This window comes from Pelophylax lessonae (assembly GCF_965119305.1).
Source record: "Pelophylax lessonae genome assembly, chromosome: 2".
NCBI lineage: Eukaryota > Metazoa > Chordata > Amphibia > Anura > Ranidae > Pelophylax > Pelophylax lessonae.
This window is the reverse complement of record NC_138769.1, coordinates 191,369,063-191,389,561: the sequence shown is the minus strand read 5'-3', so window position 1 is coordinate 191,389,561 and position 20,499 is coordinate 191,369,063. Positions and strand designations below refer to the sequence as shown.

General features: G+C 39.5%; 1 protein-coding gene across 2 annotated transcripts in view; it reads left to right on the top strand.

The window, feature by feature from the left end:
- NLGN4X (neuroligin 4 X-linked) overlaps positions 1-20,077 on the top strand; it is a 333,330-nt gene extending 313,253 nt beyond the window's left edge. For both annotated transcript variants that reach the window (XM_082245258.1, XM_082245257.1), the window contains one exon: positions 18,456-20,077. In XM_082245258.1, the coding sequence (XP_082101384.1) occupies positions 18,456-19,299 (844 nt within the window). In that variant the 3' untranslated portion in view covers positions 19,300-20,077. The remainder of the gene's footprint in view (positions 1-18,455) is intronic.
- The last annotated feature ends 422 nt before the right edge of the window (positions 20,078-20,499 follow it).

The window sequence follows — 20,499 nt, the reverse complement described above, 5'->3', positions numbered from 1 at the left end:
ATCAAATGGTTAAATGTGTCCACAGGTGGTGCTTTCTAACTGGATGGGCTTGCTGCATGAACACACAGACCTGTGTTCCTAAAAAAGAGGAACACAGGATCCCTGGGTTCATAACTGACAGAACAGCGATCTGCTGTGTTTACACCGGTCTGCCGGTGTAAACACGGCAGACCGCTGTTCTGTCTCCACGGGGAGCAATTGCGGGTGCCCAGTGGCAAATGTGGCCACCAGACCCGCTGATTGGCTCTCCCTGTGGCTAATGGGCACACTCGCCCCGCTAACGGTCCCGTGAAGCGACGAAAACTGCTGCGGCTGGTCGGCAAGTGGTTAAAGTAAATACTTGGTTCAAATACCAAGTTCACTATAAGGGCCATTTATGTAGGTATACATGGTGATCATATCCTCTGAAGCTGAAGTTTAGCATTGTTTGGAGGCTACAGCACCATACCTGTGGTTCTTACTTTTTGACACTTTTTTTTGTGAATGGGTTGGGGTACGATGTATCCGATACCATTCACATGGGGGGGCGGAATCTGGGGACCCCCTTGGGTAAGGGGATTCCAGATTCTGATAAGCCCCCTGCCTGCAGACCCCTGACAACCACAGCCCAAGGTTGTCAGGAAGAGGCCCTTGTCCCCATCTACATGGGGACAAGGTGCTTTGGGGGGGCAGAGCCCCCCTGCCCCAAAGCACCCACCCCTATGTTAAGGGCATGTGGCCTGGCATGCTTCAGGAGGGGGGGCCCTCGCTCGTCCCCCCCTTTCCTGACCTGCCAGGCTGCAAGCTCGGATAAGGGTTTGGTATGGATTTCGGGGGGGACCCTAGACCATTTTTTTTTATTTTGGAGTGGGGGGTTTCCCTTAAAATCCATACCAGATCCAAAGGGCCTGTTATGGACTGGGGGGGGGGGGAGGGGGGATCCATGCAATTTTTTTCATTTTTTTTCTCTGTTTTGCTGGGAGCCAGCATTACAGCCGTGAGCAAATATAAATTACATTTTTTCCTTTAGAAATGTCAGTATTGCTGCAGCAGGCTCTATACATTGTACAGATGCGCCACTTTACAGGCACATTAAGGGGATCACCCAAGCACAATATTTAAAGTAATTTTAAATTTTTATTGTTTCACTTTAAGCATCAATAAAATCACTGCTCCTTTAAAAATGATCATTTTAAAAAACAATACTTGCATTGATATGAAGTAATATATGTCTACGCGCTGACCATCAACCAGATGTAATAAGAAATGAGAGATTTAAGATAGAGATGAAAAAAGGGGGGTTTTAAGGATTAGCAGCCAATTCCTAGCAGTGTCTCCACATACATATATCAAGATAAATAAGGTAAAATGAATCGGCGCTTAATCACCCCCCATAAGAATAAATAATAAAAACTTTTAAAACCAAGCACAGCAACTGCAAAGGTACGATGATAATATTTAAAGATATAGGTGATTTTGTGCAAATAATGCAAAGGATAAAATGTATAAAATATCATAAAGTGATATAGTGCATAGTGAAAGGTAAATAAATACATAGATAAAACGTGCAAAGAATAAGTTCATCAATCCATAAATATCAAAAGTTCATAGCGAAAGGGCTGGTGAGGAAATAATTCCAGAAGTGCGGAAAACTCCTTAAACTCCTTAGGGAGAAGCGTCTGACGTCACTTCCGGTCCTCGGCCGAGACCGGAAGTCCCTGGATACTACTGCCTAAGCCGCTGCCACGCTACTTTTATGCTGTTATATGCTTACATCTATGTGAGTGCACTTTTTTAAATTAATAAATGTTACCATTTTGAAACGTACTACACCATGAAGTGCCTCCTTTTATCATGGGTTTGAGCTCCAAACCCTATTCAGGATTTCATCCCTTGATGTCGATACTGGCTTTCCATTAAAGTCCCAGAGGAGCCTGCTTTTAAGGAACCATTGTGGGATCCCTATTCCCACAGAGGCCATACGGTTTTTACCCTTGATACAAACGCTCATTCTGAGTGTTTTGGAGGTGAGCGGCCATTGCACTTATTTAACCACTTCCCGCCCGCCCTATTACAAATTGATGGCGGGAATGTGGTTGTGTTATCCTGACCGGACGTCATATGACGGCGGCAGGATAACACAGCTCTGGGCGCCCCCCGGGGGCGCGCAGAGCGGCGGTGGGTGATGCGAGGTGTCAGCCTGACACCCTGCATCTCCGATCTCGGTAAAGAGCCTCTGACGGAGGCTCTTTACCATATGATCAGCCGTGTCCAATCACGGCTGGTCACATAGTAAATAGGAACAGCCGTTGATCGGCTTTCCTTAGTTCGTGCCTGACAGGCACGAGCAAAGGAGCGCCGATCGGCGGCTCCCCAGACAGGGGGGGTGGTCAGCACTGGTAATCAGATCATTGATTACCAGTGCAGACCCTCGGGGGGGATGCCACTAGATCCACCAGGGATGCCCACTATGACCCCAGGGATGCCCACTATGACCCCAGGGATGCCCACTATGGCCACCAGGGATGGCAATCAGGGCTCAGGGAGCCCCCCATTGCCCTCCCCATCAGTGATGCCCACCAGTGTCCTCCCTATCAGTGCTGCCCACAATTGCCCATCATTGCTATCCTTTAGTGTCGCCCACCAGTGCCCATTATTGCCCACCAGTGCCGCCTATCAGTGCCCATCAGTGCCGCCCATCAGTGCCACCCATCAGTGCCCATCAGTGCCCACCAGTGCCGCCTATCAGTGCCCATTAGTGCCCGTCAGTGCCACCTATCAGTGCCCATCAGTGCCACCTATCAGTATCCATCAATGCCGCCTATCAGTGCCCAGCAGTGCCGCCTATCAGTGCCCACCAATGCTGCATATCTGTGCTACCTATCAGTGCCGCATATCAGTGCCTATCAGTGCCGCCTATCAGTGCCGCCTATCAGTGCCACCCCATCAGTGCCACCCCATCAGTGCCTCCTCATCAGTGCCTGTCAGTGCAGTCTCATCAGTGCTCATCAGTGCAGGAAAAAACGTATTTATTTACAAAATTGTATAACATAAACAAAAAAACTTTTTTTTTTTTCAAACTTTTCAGTCTTTTTTTATTTGTTTAGCAAAAAGTAAAAATCACACAGGTGATCAAATACCACCAAAAGAAAGCTCTATTTGTGGGGGGAAAATGACATAAATTTGGTGTAGGTACAGTGTTGCATGACCGCGCAATTGTCATTCAAATTGCAACAGTGCTAAAAGGGGAAAATTGGCCTGGGCAGGAAGGGAGGGAAGTGCCCTGTATTAAAGTGGTTAAGGATCCTAGCTCACCACCACAGTTAAATTGGTTTCCCGCACTTTTAAGGAGTTTTCCGCACTTCTGGAATTATTTCCTCACCAGCACTATCGCTATGAACTTTTGATATTTATGGATTGATGAACTTATTCTTTGCACGTTTTATCTGTGTATTTTTTTTTACCTTTCACTATGCACTATATCACTTTATGATATTTTAAATATCATCGTACCTTTGCAGTTGCTGTGCTTTGGTTTTAAAAGTTTTTATTACTTGCATTGATACATGTTCCCCAGGGCAGTACCCAGGTCCCCTTACACTTTTTTGTGGCAAAAAACGACATATAAGCCGTTAAAATGAGGACTTTTGATTTTTCATGTTTGTGTCCCATTGACTTTAATAGAGTTCGCATGTTTGCTCAAAAATTTTCCCTGTTCGAAATGTTCTGGTGCGAATCGAACTGGGGGTTGTTCAGGCCCATCACTTTTAACAAGTCAAACTAGCTGTGAACCAGATATCACCATCTGTCACAGTATGACATGGGCTACATTATCAGACACGGGTCTACTTTACCCGTCTAACATACTAACATGTGCTCTCAAGATTATCGGTACAGAATCGACATAGGTATGATAAGATTGAGAAAAGATAACTATGAATATTATGTTACATGTGCAGGCATTTTGTTACCATGAGATTTTAGAGAACAAATGGAGAAATGTTTTAGTTTTTCCTGAAGACTGCTATTTTTCTCCAAATAGGAGAAGAGTGGACATTTTGTGTTCACACTTTGTGGCCTCCTTTTTTATGTTTGTGAACACCTAAACTATATGTACTTCAGGGTATTTGCATGGCTTAAAACAGTTTCACTTGCATATATAATTTATGCACATGGAAGAAAATTACAGCAATTGTATTTTTTTATTTTGTTAGCTAAAAAGTTGCTTTATAACTTGATCCAGCAGTGCAAATAGTTTCAAAGTTTCTAAATTCTCCAGCATTCATGGTCTTTTAGTTTTGTAATTTGTAGGCATAGCGAGTAAAAGATAAAAACTGAATCATATTCATGGCAATAAAAGAGCAATTACTATACAGCCAAAATTTTGTGCTTCGCATTTAGATGAAGTATAAGGAACATAAAGTTCTAGAATATCTCATATAAAACCAGGTTTCTCCTTTACAGAGGAACATGCTGTTAAGCAAAATAGTAAAATTGAGTATAAAATATGCTTAAATTCAATGTACCTGACAAACCATAGAAAACATAAATTGCAGTTTTAAATAATTAATATATATATATATATATGTATCAGGATCAGAGGGAAAACAGGCATCCACCAGGCAGTTTTGTAAACCTAAAATATGCTTTATTTCTCAGCAAACATACAATAAAACAAATATAGGCTTTTCTTTTGGCTTCAATTTAAACAACAGTTTCCTGTCACCACAATTCACAGCTTTCAAACAGCAGGCAGAAATGTGTGTTAGATTCAGCACAGGCTTGAAATATAACAAAGCAGCCTTACCAACAAGGAAAATCCAAAATCCATGTGAGTCTTTCAATGCACCCAGTGTCAGCTTGCACAGGAATCAATGCTGAAAAATGACTCTCTTCTCTACATACACCTTTACCACACTGTCTCTTTGATCTCAACTGTTTTTTTTTTTTTTGTATAGGCAGGAATGCAGGGGAAATATCTTCTCTCCCAAATTAATCTCCTCTTTACCCTGCCTATGGGCTCTTTCACACGGCTGCTCCGTGTGAAAGCTCCGCTGCGGTCCTTTTTTTTTTCCACGGAGCGGATGACATTTCTGTCATCCGCTCCGTATGCCCGCATATCATCCCATCCGTTTGCGGATGATATGCAGACATAATGTAAGTCTATGGGGATTGCGGATGTCAGCGGATGACACCGCTGACATCCGATTTTCCTTCCTTTCCGTTTTTTGAACGGAACAAAAATAGGGTTCTGTTCCGTTCCAAAAAATGGAACAGAACTGACAGGAAGAAAATCGGATGTCATTGGATGGTATTCCGCTGACATCCGCACTTACATTATGTCCGCAAATCATCCGCAAAAAAATAGGATGATTTGCGGACATACGGAGCGCCCGTGTGAAAGGGCCCTAAGGCTAGTTCTCCACATCCCCCCCCCCAATCCCAGTCAGGGGCCGGGACACCTTTTGCGCTGAAAACAAAAAAATATTGACAATTTTGTGAAAAAAAACAACATTTTGTACTTTCTGATAAACAACATATCCAATAAAAAAATTAAAAAATCTAATTTCTTCATAAATGTAGTCCAATATGTATTCTGCTACATGTTTTTGGTAAAAAAAAAAATCCCAATACGCGTATATTGATTGGATTATGCAAACTTTATAGCATCCACAAACTATAGTATACATTTATGGAATTTGTTTTATACTAGTAATGGCAGTGATTAGTTATTGCGGGAGATAGTTGGACACTAACTGACACTTCTGACACTTTACAGGAGCCAGTGACACTTCTACAAAGATCAGTATTAAAAATATTCACTGTCACCACACTAATGACACTTGTAAGATGTTAAACATCTAGGGTGATCAAAGGGTTAACTGTGTTTAGCCAGTGTGTTTCTGTACTGTATGTGCTGCTTTTACTAGGGGAAGAGATCAATTTTAGTCCCTGCTTTGCAGGAACACAAAATCTATCCCTATCCCCTGTCAGAACGTAACTCTGCCTTGTTAACATAGGCAGAGCTCTGTTATGAGTCTCTGCCCGACGATTGCCATTTGCCGGCGGACAACGAGTGTCAGATCAGCTTCTGCTATGAATAACCACAGCAGAAGTGGCCAGTAGGCTGGGTGTGCACCCCCTGCAGGCAGAAATGCAGGAACACATATACAGTATATAAATCATTCGTCATCCTGCTGCCGCTCTGTAGCAGTGAATTTGCTATTGCGTGGTCAGCAAGTGGTTAATAACGTTAGCAGAAATTCTATATCTTTAAAAGGACACTCCTCAAAAATCACAGAAGGATTTTTAGGTAGCAATGGACCAAGGCCGCTGTAGTTCTTTAGAATCAGCCAATGTTGTTTGAAAATATTTTTAATGATATATATGGTTGGGCTGAATGACCCCCAGTTCAGTTCGCACCAGAACTTTTGAATATCACAAAAGTTAGGAACCGAATAACGAACCCCATTGATGTGTATTGAACTCGAACTGTAAGAATCAAAGCTGCCTATTTCTAAGGCTTTTATGCAAGTAAGTGAGCATACAATGGTTATGGGGGTCCAGGGAACTGCCGTGGGGGACATTTAGCAATGAAAAAACAGTTTGTAAAATAAGCAGTGATTTACTGATGCTTAAAGTGAAAACATAAAAATGAGAAAAAAAAATAAAAATGAAAAATTCCTTTTAATATAGTGCCTTGAAGGTCCCCTTTGTCTACCTGTAAGGTGTATAGAAGCTGCTGCAGAAAAAACTGCATTTATAAAGCCAAAAATGACATTCTCTCTGCAAGATTTCTTTATTTTGTAAACAATGGCTTGGGGAGCCATTCTGTATGAAGGCCACAATGTAGTGCACTGGGAACATGATTAGAGATTTCCCGGATAAATTCTGGTGTCTCTTCCGCAGACTTTGGGTAGAAGTAACAGTTACAGAAAAATTGGTCTTTGGGTGTCTGTGGCGCCTTCACACCATAACTCTGTAGAGGTACTCTTGATGAAAGCAAGAATTGGCCTTCCTGTCATAAATTGAAATTATATGCTCCTGTCAAACAAGTGCAGAAAAATTGGTCTTTGAGTGGCTGTGGTGCCTACACACCGTAACCCTATAGAGATACTATTGATGAAAGCAAGAATTGGCCTTGCTGTCAAAAATTGAAATGATATGCACCTGTCAAACAGGTGTGGAAAAAATTGGTCTTTTGGTGTTAATTGTGCCCATGAAACCTACACCAAAAAATTCTTCCAGATGAAATCAACACCTATACCACTAGGCAGCCTAGAAATCTTGCAGAGATTCCACATCCCGAAAACACTAAATTAGTGACATCGGCATTAGGGGCTTCATAGATGCTTATGATCCAGGACTCATTCATTTTGATAAATGTCAGACAGTCTATGGAGTCTGTGGACAGACACGTTCTATTATCAGTAGCAAAACCTCCAACAGCACTGAATGCCTGTTCAGAAAGCACGCTGGGTTCAGGGCAGCTCAAAAGCTCAATTGCATACTGGGCAAGTTCTGGCCAGTGGTCTATTCTCATGACCCAGTAACATTTGTCAATTGGAAAGCTCCCCATCTTCATTTTTTTTTTCACCCCTAGAAAATAATCCACCCTATGATGCAGACGTTGCTGGGATGTGGAAGCTGTGAGCCCTGGGTGGCGAGGACTAAAAAAATAGTAAAATGCATCACTTAGACGGCCCCCTTCACAACCACTCCATTCTTGACCAACAGAAACCTCAAAGCTAAAGTTTCCACAACACTGTATCCTACCAGAGTCAGGAAAAGCATTAGATAAACTCCTCTTTAAATGGTCCTCTAAAGATTTCATCTTCTGCACCCTCTGTGGGGACAGGATGAGTTCTAAAACATTCCCCTTGCAATAGTGGTCAAGGAGGGTTGCCAACCAATAGTGATCCTTTTCCAACCAATAGTGATCCTTCTCCTTGATGCCACATATTCTTGGGTTCTTTCACAGGCTTTGAAGCATGAGAGAGCCCATGCACCGCAAGTTTTCAGAGGCATGAGAAGCAGACTCCTCAGGGTCACTGAGGATTACCGTATCTAGAACTGCCTCCTTCCAGCCATGTACTACTCCCAAGGTTTCTGGGGATGGAAAACAATCTGTTGAGGGTTGACATATGTCTTCCTCTGCTTCAATACCTCCACAACTGCCAGAATCCGCCTCCTCCCTCTCCTCCTATGCTTTCTGTGGCATAGAAAGAATGGTGTCTGCATAAAGTGGGCCTTGAGAGGAAAGGAAGTTCACCTCCCACTGCTCTGCCTTGAGTGCCCTGTCCATAATGCCATGGAGAGTCTACTCAAGTAAGAACACAACAGGGATTGTGTCACTGATGCATGCATTGTCACAGCTCACCATCCTTGTGGCCTCTACAAATGGTGACAGTACAGTGCATGTATCCTTTATCAGCAGCCATGGACATGGGGAAAAAAAGCTGAGCAAGCCTAAGGCTGTCGTTGTACCATACTCACAAAGGTACTCATTGATGGCCCTGTACAGCTGCAGCTTTGACCAAATCGAGTTCCACCTGGTGGGCATGTCACAAATCAGGCGGGTGGAATTCCCACTGAATTTCAACCAACTGGCTGTGTATGATAGCCTGAAATGGCTACAGACCTTTCTGGTCTGCTTTAGCAGATCTTCCAAACCTGGGCAACTATTTAGGAAACGCTGCACCACCAAATTGAGGAAATGTGCCAAGCATGGCACATGTGTCAACTTTCCCTAAGGGCAGACAGGAGGTTTGTGCATTATCTCACACCACCATTCCTGGCTCCAGCCGGCGTGGTGTAAACCACCTCTTGGCCTGCCCCTGCAGAGCTGCAAGAATCTCTTCTCCGGTGTGGTTCCCCTAGAAACAGCAAATGAAGCACTGCATGGCACCTTTTAGCTTGACTCATTGAATGGCCCCTTGAATGCTTAGGGGGTACTTGTGGTTTGTAGGACAATTCAGCAGAGGAGGAAGAGGAGATAAAGGGGATAGAGCTGACACATCTCCCATCATCACCACTATCTGAATGGAGATATGGTGACACTACAAGCTGCAGCACTGAGCTTTGTCCTGATTCCTTCTGAATTGCCAGCAGAGTTACCCAGTGTGCTGTGAGAGAAATATAGTGTTCCTGGCCATGCTTTCTGGACCACGTGTCAGCAATAATGTGGACTTTGTCGCTGACTGCTTTGCCCAACGATGCCACAACATTGCCTTCCGTGTAATGGTACAGAGCTGGAATGGCCTTATGTGAAAATAAATACTGACTGGGAACCTACCATTATGGTACAGCATATTCTGCAAATTCAAAGAAGGGGGCAGAATCCAACAGATGGAAAGGCAGAAGTTGTAAAGCTAGCAGCTTTGACAAGCTTGCATTTAGACGCTGGGCATATGGGTGGTATTGACTGTATTTTTTTCACTGGAGCAGATGGGGCAGAGAAATTTACCAGCTATAGTCTACAGCTGGTGGTGTGCTACTGGCAGATGTGCTGCAAGGACCTGGGACACCCTGCACTATACCATCATCCCTGGAGGTTGCTGAAAGGTCATGAGGTATAGTGCAGGTAGACTGAGGTGAGTAAAGAGGTGGAACAGAATTGCATACCTTTTGTGTGGCTTTCAGGTGCTCTTGCCAATGAGCTGAATGGTGGGAGGTTAAATGCCTTGTCAAGCATTTGGTACCCAAATGGCTGTTGTTTTTGCCATACTTGATGTGTTTGAGACAAAGTTTGCAAATTGCAACAGTGGTATCGGCTATGTGCTAAAAAAGGCCCAGGCAGCTGAGCTGTGGGAAGGATATCGGGAGATAACAGCTGGATGTGATGGAATAGGGTGGCTGCTCTCTACTCTTCCATGATGGCTGCCTCATTGGGGTTGTGTCTCACCCTCACTTTCCTCCTCTGCTCTATCTGGCACCCAAGTCATGTCAGTGACCACATAATCATCATCTCCTCCATCCTCAATACCACTGGAGACAACTTGGCAATACGCTGTGGCTGGGGGAACATGACTGCCAATTTGTGTACCAGTGTTCTCCCCTCTCTGCAGGCACATGTTCCTACCTTCCTCAACCTCAGAACCAGCATCTGAATCATGTAATCGCTGTGCATTGTCAAGGAGCATGTGGCTGACGCTGTGTTCAAAGAACTCAGCTGACTCCTCCATGCATGATACTGGGGCTATGGCAGGAATAGCTGTGGACAAGGAGGCAGATTTATCCACTCTGGCAGCTGCAGTGGTCTGCCCCCTTGTCTCTGCTTGGGTGATGGAGAATTAGGAAGATGAGGATGGTTTAGTGTGCCAGTCCATCACCCCCTCTACATTCTGTGGCTGCATAGCATGGGCAACATCACTAAACCTGAGGATCTGACCATGTCCACCTTTTTCCTGTGGACATATACGCACTAATGAAAAACTGCACTAACACACAGAAATATACTGAATTAAGCATGCACAAAAGCACAGAAATAAACTACGTTAAACAGCACGTAATGCACTGAAATATACTGTGTTAAAAGTGCACTAATGCACTGAAATATACTGTGTTAAACGGCACATAACACACTGAAATATACTGCATTAAACATGCAGTAACGCACATTAAACGGGCACTAATGTGTTGAAATATACTGCGTTAAATGTGCAGTAATGCACAGAAATAAATTGCGTTAAATATGCACTAACGCAGTGAAAAAGATTGCGTTAAATGACACGTAAAACACAGAAATATACTGCGATAATTGTGCACCAATGTACATAAATATACTGCGTTAAACATGCACTAATGCACAGAAATATACTGCAATAAATGTGCAGAAACGCACAAACATATACTTAGTTAAACATGCACTAGTGCACTGAACTATAATGCAGTAAACCTGCCCTGACAAAACAAATTGACACTAAAGTAAAAATGAATGGTTAGGTTACTACATTCACAATGACTGCACTATCACTAGATTCACACTAAAGTAACAATGAACGTTTATTACACTCACACTGACTAAACTATCACTAGATTCACACTAAAGTAAAAATGAATGGTCACTACACACACATTGACTGAACTATCAATAGATTCACACTAAACTGATATTTTACATTGACAATAGAATCATAATAGCACACTATAGCACACAAACTCTCTAGTAGCACTGAACAGAGCCCTGTTCTATCACACTAAAAATGGCCGCTGTAGAAAAAATACTTTTATAGTGTGAGGCAGGACTAAAAACAATGAGCCATGATTGGATAGAGTTATCATTACATTCTCCAAGCATGGCTCTGACAGTGCTCTGTGCCCTGATTGAGCAAAGCTTTTATTGCTTCAGCCAATCAGGGCCTCCAATGCACTGTGAGGATGTGCAGTGCATTGTGGTCATTCAGCAGGCCGAAAAAACAGTTGAAAGCCGCAATAATTTGGGGTGTTTGTTGAATGGGCAAACAGCCAATGTTTGGCCCAAACTCATGCTCGGGCTGAACCGTTCACCCATCTGTAATCATATAGTACATGTAGAGAAGTAGTTCATTGTGATCATGTTGTTGCAATTCTATAATGATCCTATGTAAACTTCTACAATGATATCCTTTTTTCCAAGGATCTTGTCTTAGGGACCTGGGCCTGTTCTTGATAGTCTTCAATGAAAGTGCATTTGTTTCTCAGACATAGGAAATAACTATTAGGAGCTAAGGCAAGCTGGGTGTTTTGGTAGATCATATGTTGGCATGCAATGCCAAGCTGTGGCATCATCTCGAATATGCAGTTCAATTTTGGGCAACAGTTCACAAAAAGAATATTGGGAAACTGGAGGAAGTGCAGAAAAGAGCAACCAAACTGATATAAGACATGGAGAAGCTCAGCTATGAGGAAAGATAAAAAGAACTGAATGTGTTCTCTCTTGAGAAGAGGAGATTAAGTAGGATTATTATCAACATTTATAAATACATAATATACACTTTAAGGTCAACACAGAGGACAAGGGGGCGCGCTTTATATTTGGAAGAAAAGGGATTTATACTCCAAATACAGAAAGGCTTCTTTACAGTAAGGCTTCATGTACATGGGACATTTGCTGAACGCTGGAAGTTGACAGCTAGTAATCGACGGTAAAAACGTCTGGTTTGCCGTGTTTACATGCCACGTTTATGCGTGTTTAGTGGCGTTTGCATTTAGAACCATTTTTACATTGTAAAATGGTGAGAAATGTATCCCCACTGAAAACGCCTATAAACTAAATGCTTATAAACGCGAGTTACCGTTTAGATGCGTTTGCAGGCTGTTACAAGCATTTGATATTTCAAATGCCAATAAACTTTCGTCTGAACGCATTTTTTTGCTTTAAAATAAAAATGGCACTAAACTCAACTGCCTCTAAACGTCTCAGTGTATATGGACAGATAAGATAACATAGAGGAGAGTTCAGGGGCTGCAGAAAAAAATCGCTCAACTGCTCCTAAAAGTCAGTTTCTCAGCAGCAGTGTACATCAGGCCTAAGAGCTGTAAAAATATGAAATAAACTTCCTTAAGGGCTGGTTCTCTCCAGCTTAGTAGATTGCTTTAAAAAAGGAATGGATTATTTCCAAAATGTACATAATATAACTGGATACTAATATTTATAGGTAAAGTTGATCCAGGGAATATCTGTTTACCTCTTGGGGGTTTAGAAAGGATTTTTCCACTGCTGGAGCAAATTGTATCTTGCTTTGCTGGTTTTTTTGCCTTCCTGTGGATCAACTGTCGGTATAGGATTGTGTATATAGGATTATAATTTTTTTTCATCCCTTTTATTGGTTGAACTAGATGGACGTTTTTCAATCAGACTAACCATGTAACTGTGAGCCAAGGTGGATGGAACCCATTCCTTTAAGTTTCCTTGGAAAAAGTAGTTGGCCTGCCTATAGTCCTATTTGTAATAAGTATAGTCAGGTCCAAAAAATGGACCTCCTTTTCACTCTTTGCAAAATAACAATACATTATTGAATAGCTTTGACTGCATGGTGTCAATTTTAAGGTGTACTTCCGTGTGCCCCCCTCCCCTAGTTTGACTTCCAAGCTCTCTCAATCTTATTATACTCAGTAAATCCTCTTCCAAATATTAGTTTGCTGTCATGCATTCTATTCAGGTCTCTTATAAAACCCACTATTAGACATGTACAATTTCTTTTTGTTACAAATCGACTTTCGGACAAGATTTTCAATATTTATATGTATCCAAATTTCTGAATCACAATAGTAACACATTTCAATAAATTCAAAATAAACTATGACAAAAAAATATTCGGATTTAATTTAGAAAATGAATTTGAATTTGAAACTGGAAACATATTGCAGACATGTTCTAGTAAGTTTTTAAGAAAAGAAAATACAAGAATAGAATAGAATAAAACTGAATAGAATAAAATACAATACAATAAAAAAAATAAAGGAATAAAACAGAATAAAACAGAATAGAATAGAATATTAAATAAAGCAATTGAACAGAATAGAATAAAAATATTTAATAGATTAGAATATAATAGAATGATACAGAATAAATATTGCCATTTTCTGAAATTAGAATTTTGAAATTTCAAATTTGAATTTTGCATTTCAAATAGATTTGCAAATAATAAATGAATATAAAATATATGAAAAATATATGAAATAAATCCTAATATAAAAAAAAATCCAAAAACAAATCCTGCTAATATAACAAATATGATGAAATTAAATTATTAACTTAACAAATGAATCTGGACTGAAACAAAGTAAATGTTTCCTTTGCTGAATTCCTTTCCTCAATTATCCTCCATACCATTTTTAGTACTCCTCCTAGCCTCACTTAGTCCTTCCCAAGTAATGATGAGCCAATGGTTCAGTCTAAACCTAGGCTTGAGCTGAGCTTTGGCTGTTTAGACATTTATCTGAATGCCAAAACTTTAACCCGTTCAGCTCCCTTTTCAGTGGGAACTGAGTATCATACTGTATATACGTAGTATTTCTACTTTTATTCAACTTCTTTGAGGTTCACTGTACCCTGCTTGGACCAAACCCAGGGCAGTTTGGCTCATCCCTATTCCCAAGTCTAGTCTTTATCAAAATGGTATTAACCTCCCTGGCGGTATGATTCTGTCAGGAATTCTGTTCCAAAAGTGGTACAATTCTTTTCATGGAAATTTGGCGTTATGTATTATAGGCCTACAATTCTTAGTAATTACTGACTTAAACCTGACCAAAACAAGTCTCTGGTAGACATCCCAGATGTGATAAATTTGAAACACAAACAAGTGAATTATAATCGAATCAATAATATTATTTTATTATTTAATATATAATATATATAATAAAATTATATTATTGATTAGATTATAATTCATGCGTTATATATTATATATATATATGTGTGTATATATATATATATATATGTGTGTGTGTGTATATATATATATATATATATATATATATATATATATATATATATATATATATATGCATATATATATATTCATATATATATATATATATATATATATATATTCATATATATATATATATATATATATATATATATATATATATATATATATATATATATATATATATATATATATATATATATATATATATATATATATATATATATATATATATATATATATATATATATATATATATATATATATATATATATATATATATATATATATATATATATATATATATATATATATATGTATATATATATATATATATATATATATATATATATATATATATGAATATATATATATATATATATATGCATATATATATATATATATATATATATATATATATATATATATATATATATATATATATATGCATATATATAATATAAAATGTGTTATGTGTTTTGTGCAACGTTTTTTTTTTTTTTTTGAATTTCCCTCTCTAGTTCCGCTCCCATGCAGCATTGCTGCTGCAGGGAACGGAACTAGGAAGTCCTCCTACCGACAGACGAGCGGCGGAGATCTCGGCTGGCGGTCACAGCAATGAGAGCTCATCGCTGGATCGCCAGGATAAGGTAAGAGACGCTCCGCTGCGCTGTCTGCATAGCTCTGCCATTCACGCTCGGGGATACCGCTAGCAAGGTTAAAGGAGTTGTAAAGTCAGACGGTTTTTTGTCTTAATGAAATCTATGCATTAAGATAAAAAGCCTTCTATGGGCAGCAGCCTCCCTAAGACTTACCTGAACCCCATCTCTTTCCAGCGATGTCCACGAATGCCTCAGCCATCCGGGACTCTCTCTCTTGATTAGCTGAGACACAGCAGCAGCACTATTGGCTGCAGACTACTGTCAATCAAACTCAGTTAGCTAATCAGGAGAAAGAGGGGACGGGGTCGAATGATAGCTCTGTGTCTGAATGGATACACGGAGCTGCAGCTCGGCTTGGGTGCCCCCATAGCAAACTGCTTGCTGTGGGGGCACTCAACAGGAGGGAGGGGCTAGGAGCTCCACCCAGGCACCCAAGAATAGGAGGATCTGGTCTGCTCTGACCAAAATTATTACACAGGGCAGGTAAGTATAATTTGTTTGTCATTTTAATAGACAAAAAAAACGAGACTTTACAATCGCTTTAGGCCCCATCTAAACACACATAATCACCAATCATGGTCAAGCAACAAAGTTAGGTATCAAACTCAAACTTTAGAGTCAAATGGCAGACTCAAGTGTCAGAGGTAGGAGCCTAATGTCACACTTAGGTGGCTGAGTCAGATGTCAGGCTTGGATATTAAATGAATGTGTCTGACTTTGCGATACTCAAAGTTGAGTATGGTGTATGACTATCTAAAGCTAAATAAAATACAAGCAGGTGTCCAGACAGCCTACTTCTACTTATTCAGGCAGGAAAGGCACACTTACTGATAAGACTACTGATGGATCAAATCCTACGTCAAATGGGTTATTTTTAAGAGGTATTTTTATTTAACCTAAGTTTGCAATAATGTCACAAGGTATCATGAAAAGGTCAAGAATGTATTTATTGTTTCAAAGTGTATCGTCATTGTTTGTGTGCATTACTAAATGTATTTAAACACAATGGCTATTGTATTTACATAATTAATCCGATTTAAAAAAGTATAGACAGAAGATAGATTCAGTTTTCAGTTAAATGTCATATTTATAGACTCATGGGGTTGATTTACTAAAACTGGAGAATGCTAAATTGGGGACAGATCTGCATAAAAACCAATCAGCTTACAGTTTTTTTTTTGTCAAAGCTTAATTAAACAACTGATTGGCTACCACTCACAGCTGCAACAAATTTTGCACTTTACAGTTTTAGTAAATCAACCCCCAGGTGTCATGTTATTGAGTTAGGCAACAAAGTCATGCTTCAGGGGTTTATTTACTATCATTAATAGCACATATCTGAGACTGAATCTGATTTCTGAGTGTTTTACCTATTTCTGTTATTTATTTCTGACATGTGACTCTTAACCTGGGTATACATATTCAGTTTGTTTTCATTAAACCAGTGGGTTGAACGGAAAAAAAAAAAATAAACAGATACTTGCATCAACACAACGATGTGTGATGTGGAAATCTCACCAATTGTTCTATCAAATTCTGACAGGGGGACTCCCGCTATCAGAATACACTGATCAGCGCTTGCAGCCATTGGCTGCAAGTGGTGATCAAATGCTGGTTTTCCAGCAACACCATTCGACAGAAGCAAATCATTAGACCGGCTTCTGTTGATAAGACACCAGGACACATGTACAAAAAGTCAGACAGTTCCTGCTGAACTGCAAACTTTGGGTACATGTGTACCAGGCTTTATGTATAATGAAGGTTCGACAGACAATTGATAGATTTTGACAATGAGAATAGCTTAGGTTTTAAGGAAGATTACAGAGATTTTGAGGAAGAATGAAAGCAATTACAAATGACTGAAGAGGATTAGCATGATAAGTCATGTACATTTATAGAGCACTTTACGTAAGTGATGAAAGTTTGAAGGACAACTGACAAAAGTTTAGTGGATTACTGATGGAGTATTGGTAAATGAATGTTAAAGACTAGATAGATAACTAAACAAAGTCTGGAGAATAAGAGTAATGTGAGTACTCTGTGGCCAACTTTTGAATGGTCCAAGAAAGTCTTAGAAGATGTGTATGAAGGGTGAGATGAGCAAAGTGCATGCATCCTGACACACTGGGACACGACCTATAATGAACAACAGTATGTATACATTTATCTAACCTGAGATATTTATTTACTTCAAATTACAATATATTAGTAGGTTGCATCCAAAATAGATGCAATTTAATAAATTTTAAGCATTAGGCATTTACAGTCTATTTTTTCAATTCATGAGATCCATTAACCACTTGCCGACCGCTGCACGACTATTTACTGCGGCAGTCTGGCACTCCTGGGCAATTCGACGTAGGACTATGTCGCTCGCCCAGGAGCCTGCAGGGGGCGAGCGCACGCCGCCAGAGGCACGCTCCCGCCCCCGCTCGATCCCTGACATCCCCGCGCGAGTGACCGGCAGCTCCAATGTCTGCCGGCCACTCGCGATCTCCCGCTGGAGAGGGAGAAAGGCAGACGGCTGATGTAAACAAAGCCGCCTGTCATTCTCCCTGGTGTAACTGCAGAGACTATACGATCCAGCTATGTAGGATCGTATGTCTCTGTGGTTACATCACAAGCCACGCCCTCCTCCCACAGTTAGAATCATGCCCCTAGGGACACATTTAACCCACTGATCACCAATAAAGTTAACCCCTTCCCTGCCAGTGTCATTTTTACAGTAACAGTGCATATGTATAGCACTGATTACTGTAGTAATGTCACTGGTACCCCCAAAAGTGTCAAAAATGTCAATCAAGGGTCCGATCTGTCCGCCGCAATGTCGCAGTCCCGCAAAAAAATCGCAGATCACCGCCATTACTAGTTAAAAAAAAACAATAAAAATTACGTAAATCTTTCCCATAGTTAGTAAACACAATAACTTTTGCGCAAACCAATCAAAATACGCTTATTGCGATTTTTTTACCAAAAATATGTAGCAGAAAACAAATTGGTCTAAAATGTTAAAAAATTTTGAAGTTTACATTTTTTTTGAGAATTTCATATAAAAAAATGTGAAAAATATTGTTATTTTTTCAAAATTGTCTCTATTTTTTGTTTATAACGCAAAAAATAAAAATCACACAGGTGATCAAATAGCACCAAAAGAAAGCTCTGTTTGTGGGGAAAAAAGGACGTCAATTTCATTTGGGTAAAGCGTTGCACGACTGTGCAATTGTCCGTTAAAGTCACGCAGTGCCGAATCGCAAAATAGACCCTGGTCTTTAAGCAGCCAAATCCTCAGAGGCTTAAGTGGTTAAACATTGAATAAAAAACCCAGTTCAATCATCCTGAATTGCCTATGTGTATAATATGCTTTAACTTAACTTTTTTTTTTTTTTTTTAATCTTTGCAGAGATCCAAACAAACCAGTCCCACAAGACACAAAGTTCATACATACAAAGCCAAATAGATTTGAAGAAGTTGCTTGGTCTAAATATGATCCAAAAGACCAGCTGTATCTACATATTGGTCTAAAGCCAAGAGTAAGAGATCACTACAGAGCAACCAAAGTGGCTTTCTGGTTAGAATTAGTACCACATCTACACAACCTTAATGAAATATTTCAATATGTTTCTACAACAACCAAGGTACCACCACCGGATATGACTTCATTCCCGTATGTTACACGACGCTCTCCTGCTGTAAAGTCAAGGGCTACTACAAAGCGTCCAGCAATGACACCAGCAAATAATCCAAAAGAAACACAAAAGAATGTTTTGGGTGAAACCACTATCATTGCAGAAGATAAAAGAGATTACTCTACAGAACTAAGTGTCACCATTGCTGTAGGAGCTTCCCTTTTGTTTCTTAATATTTTAGCCTTTGCTGCTCTGTACTACAAAAAAGATAAGAGACGCCATGAAACGCACAGACGGCCTAGTCCTCAGAGGAACACAACAAATGATATAGCGCATATTCAAAATGAAGAAATAATGTCCTTGCAAATGAAGCAGTTGGAGCATGATCATGAATGTGAAGCTCTTCAGGCACATGACACTCTCCGACTAACCTGCCCACCTGACTACACCCTCACACTAAGGAGGTCCCCTGATGATATCCCCCTAATGACTCCAAACACAATAACAATGATTCCGAACACATTAACGGGTATGCAGCCACTGCATACCTTTAATACTTTCAGTGGAGGCCAAAATAGTACTAATTTACCCCATGGCCATTCTACTACCAGAGTATAGCTTTGCCATGTTTTTCATTCTCTTGGAGAAAACAAAAACAAACAGAAAACTTGTGAAGAAGTAGAAAAGAAGGAATTATTTTCTTACTCATTCCCGTCTAGAGGAATTGTCTAATATTCATACCGATCAGCCCAAGATGTGAATTGTGTAAATTGCTGTTATGATATTGCTTATGAATTTATCCCTGCTAGACAAAATTTTGATAAACTTAATATTTTGAACAGTCTTCTTGAAGAAAATGGATGTTTTCTCTATTATACATAATGAGGAAAGCTGCTCTGGAACACAAAATGTCTTTACTGCTTTGTTTTTGTTTTCCGAGTTCTCTATGTGCCATACAGAACAATAGCCCCTTGGTCAAATACATTAGTATCCTGAGCTTTTTATAAAGCTGTAACTCACAATGGAACATCTATTTAAACCGCAGACTGACTATGCAGAATTAAATGTATAGTTCTGGCAATGAAGGTATATGCCATCATGAACTGTATTTAAAGAAGAAAAAAGTTTGTAAAAATGTAAATAGCCGTGAGTTTAAAAAATATCTTTTATTGTTGTTTTAAGTTTAAGAAAAGAACTTTTAGAAAGATTGTGCTTTTAGTTGTGACCTATGTGTATATACATTAGTCAAATTCCATCTCTGTTGCCTCCAGAAAAAGAAAACAGTTTTCTTCTTAATAATGTAAGAAAGTATTAAGGAATTTTATAATCTTATTCATTTGTAGGAAATAATGCAAGTTCTCTTGAAAATGACATTTTGGATATGTTAACTGCAAAACTCCCCTTTGAGGTTACACAAATGCATGTGCAATTTTACCTTTTTTTTCTCTTTTTTTTTGTTTTAATGTTTTACATTTTTACTATTGTTTCTTGAATATCTGGAGCACTGGGTAATATTAAAGAATAATGAGCACTATTCAAAATATGTATCTAAGAATGTTTAAAAAATTACTGTTCTTTCTTATTGCCCTATTTTTAAAAAAAAATGCTAAATGTAAACTCAGACCACACTGTAGGATACACAATGTTTTAAAGAAAAATAATTATATGAAAATAAGAATTTCATTATTGCAATTTGATGAAGATTGTGTTATTTTAAATAATATAAGGCTTTATCCAATATGCCCAGCATCTGATGTTTGTCATATAAAATGTGGGTTAACATTATTTTCATTTGTTTTCCATTTATTTATATTTTTT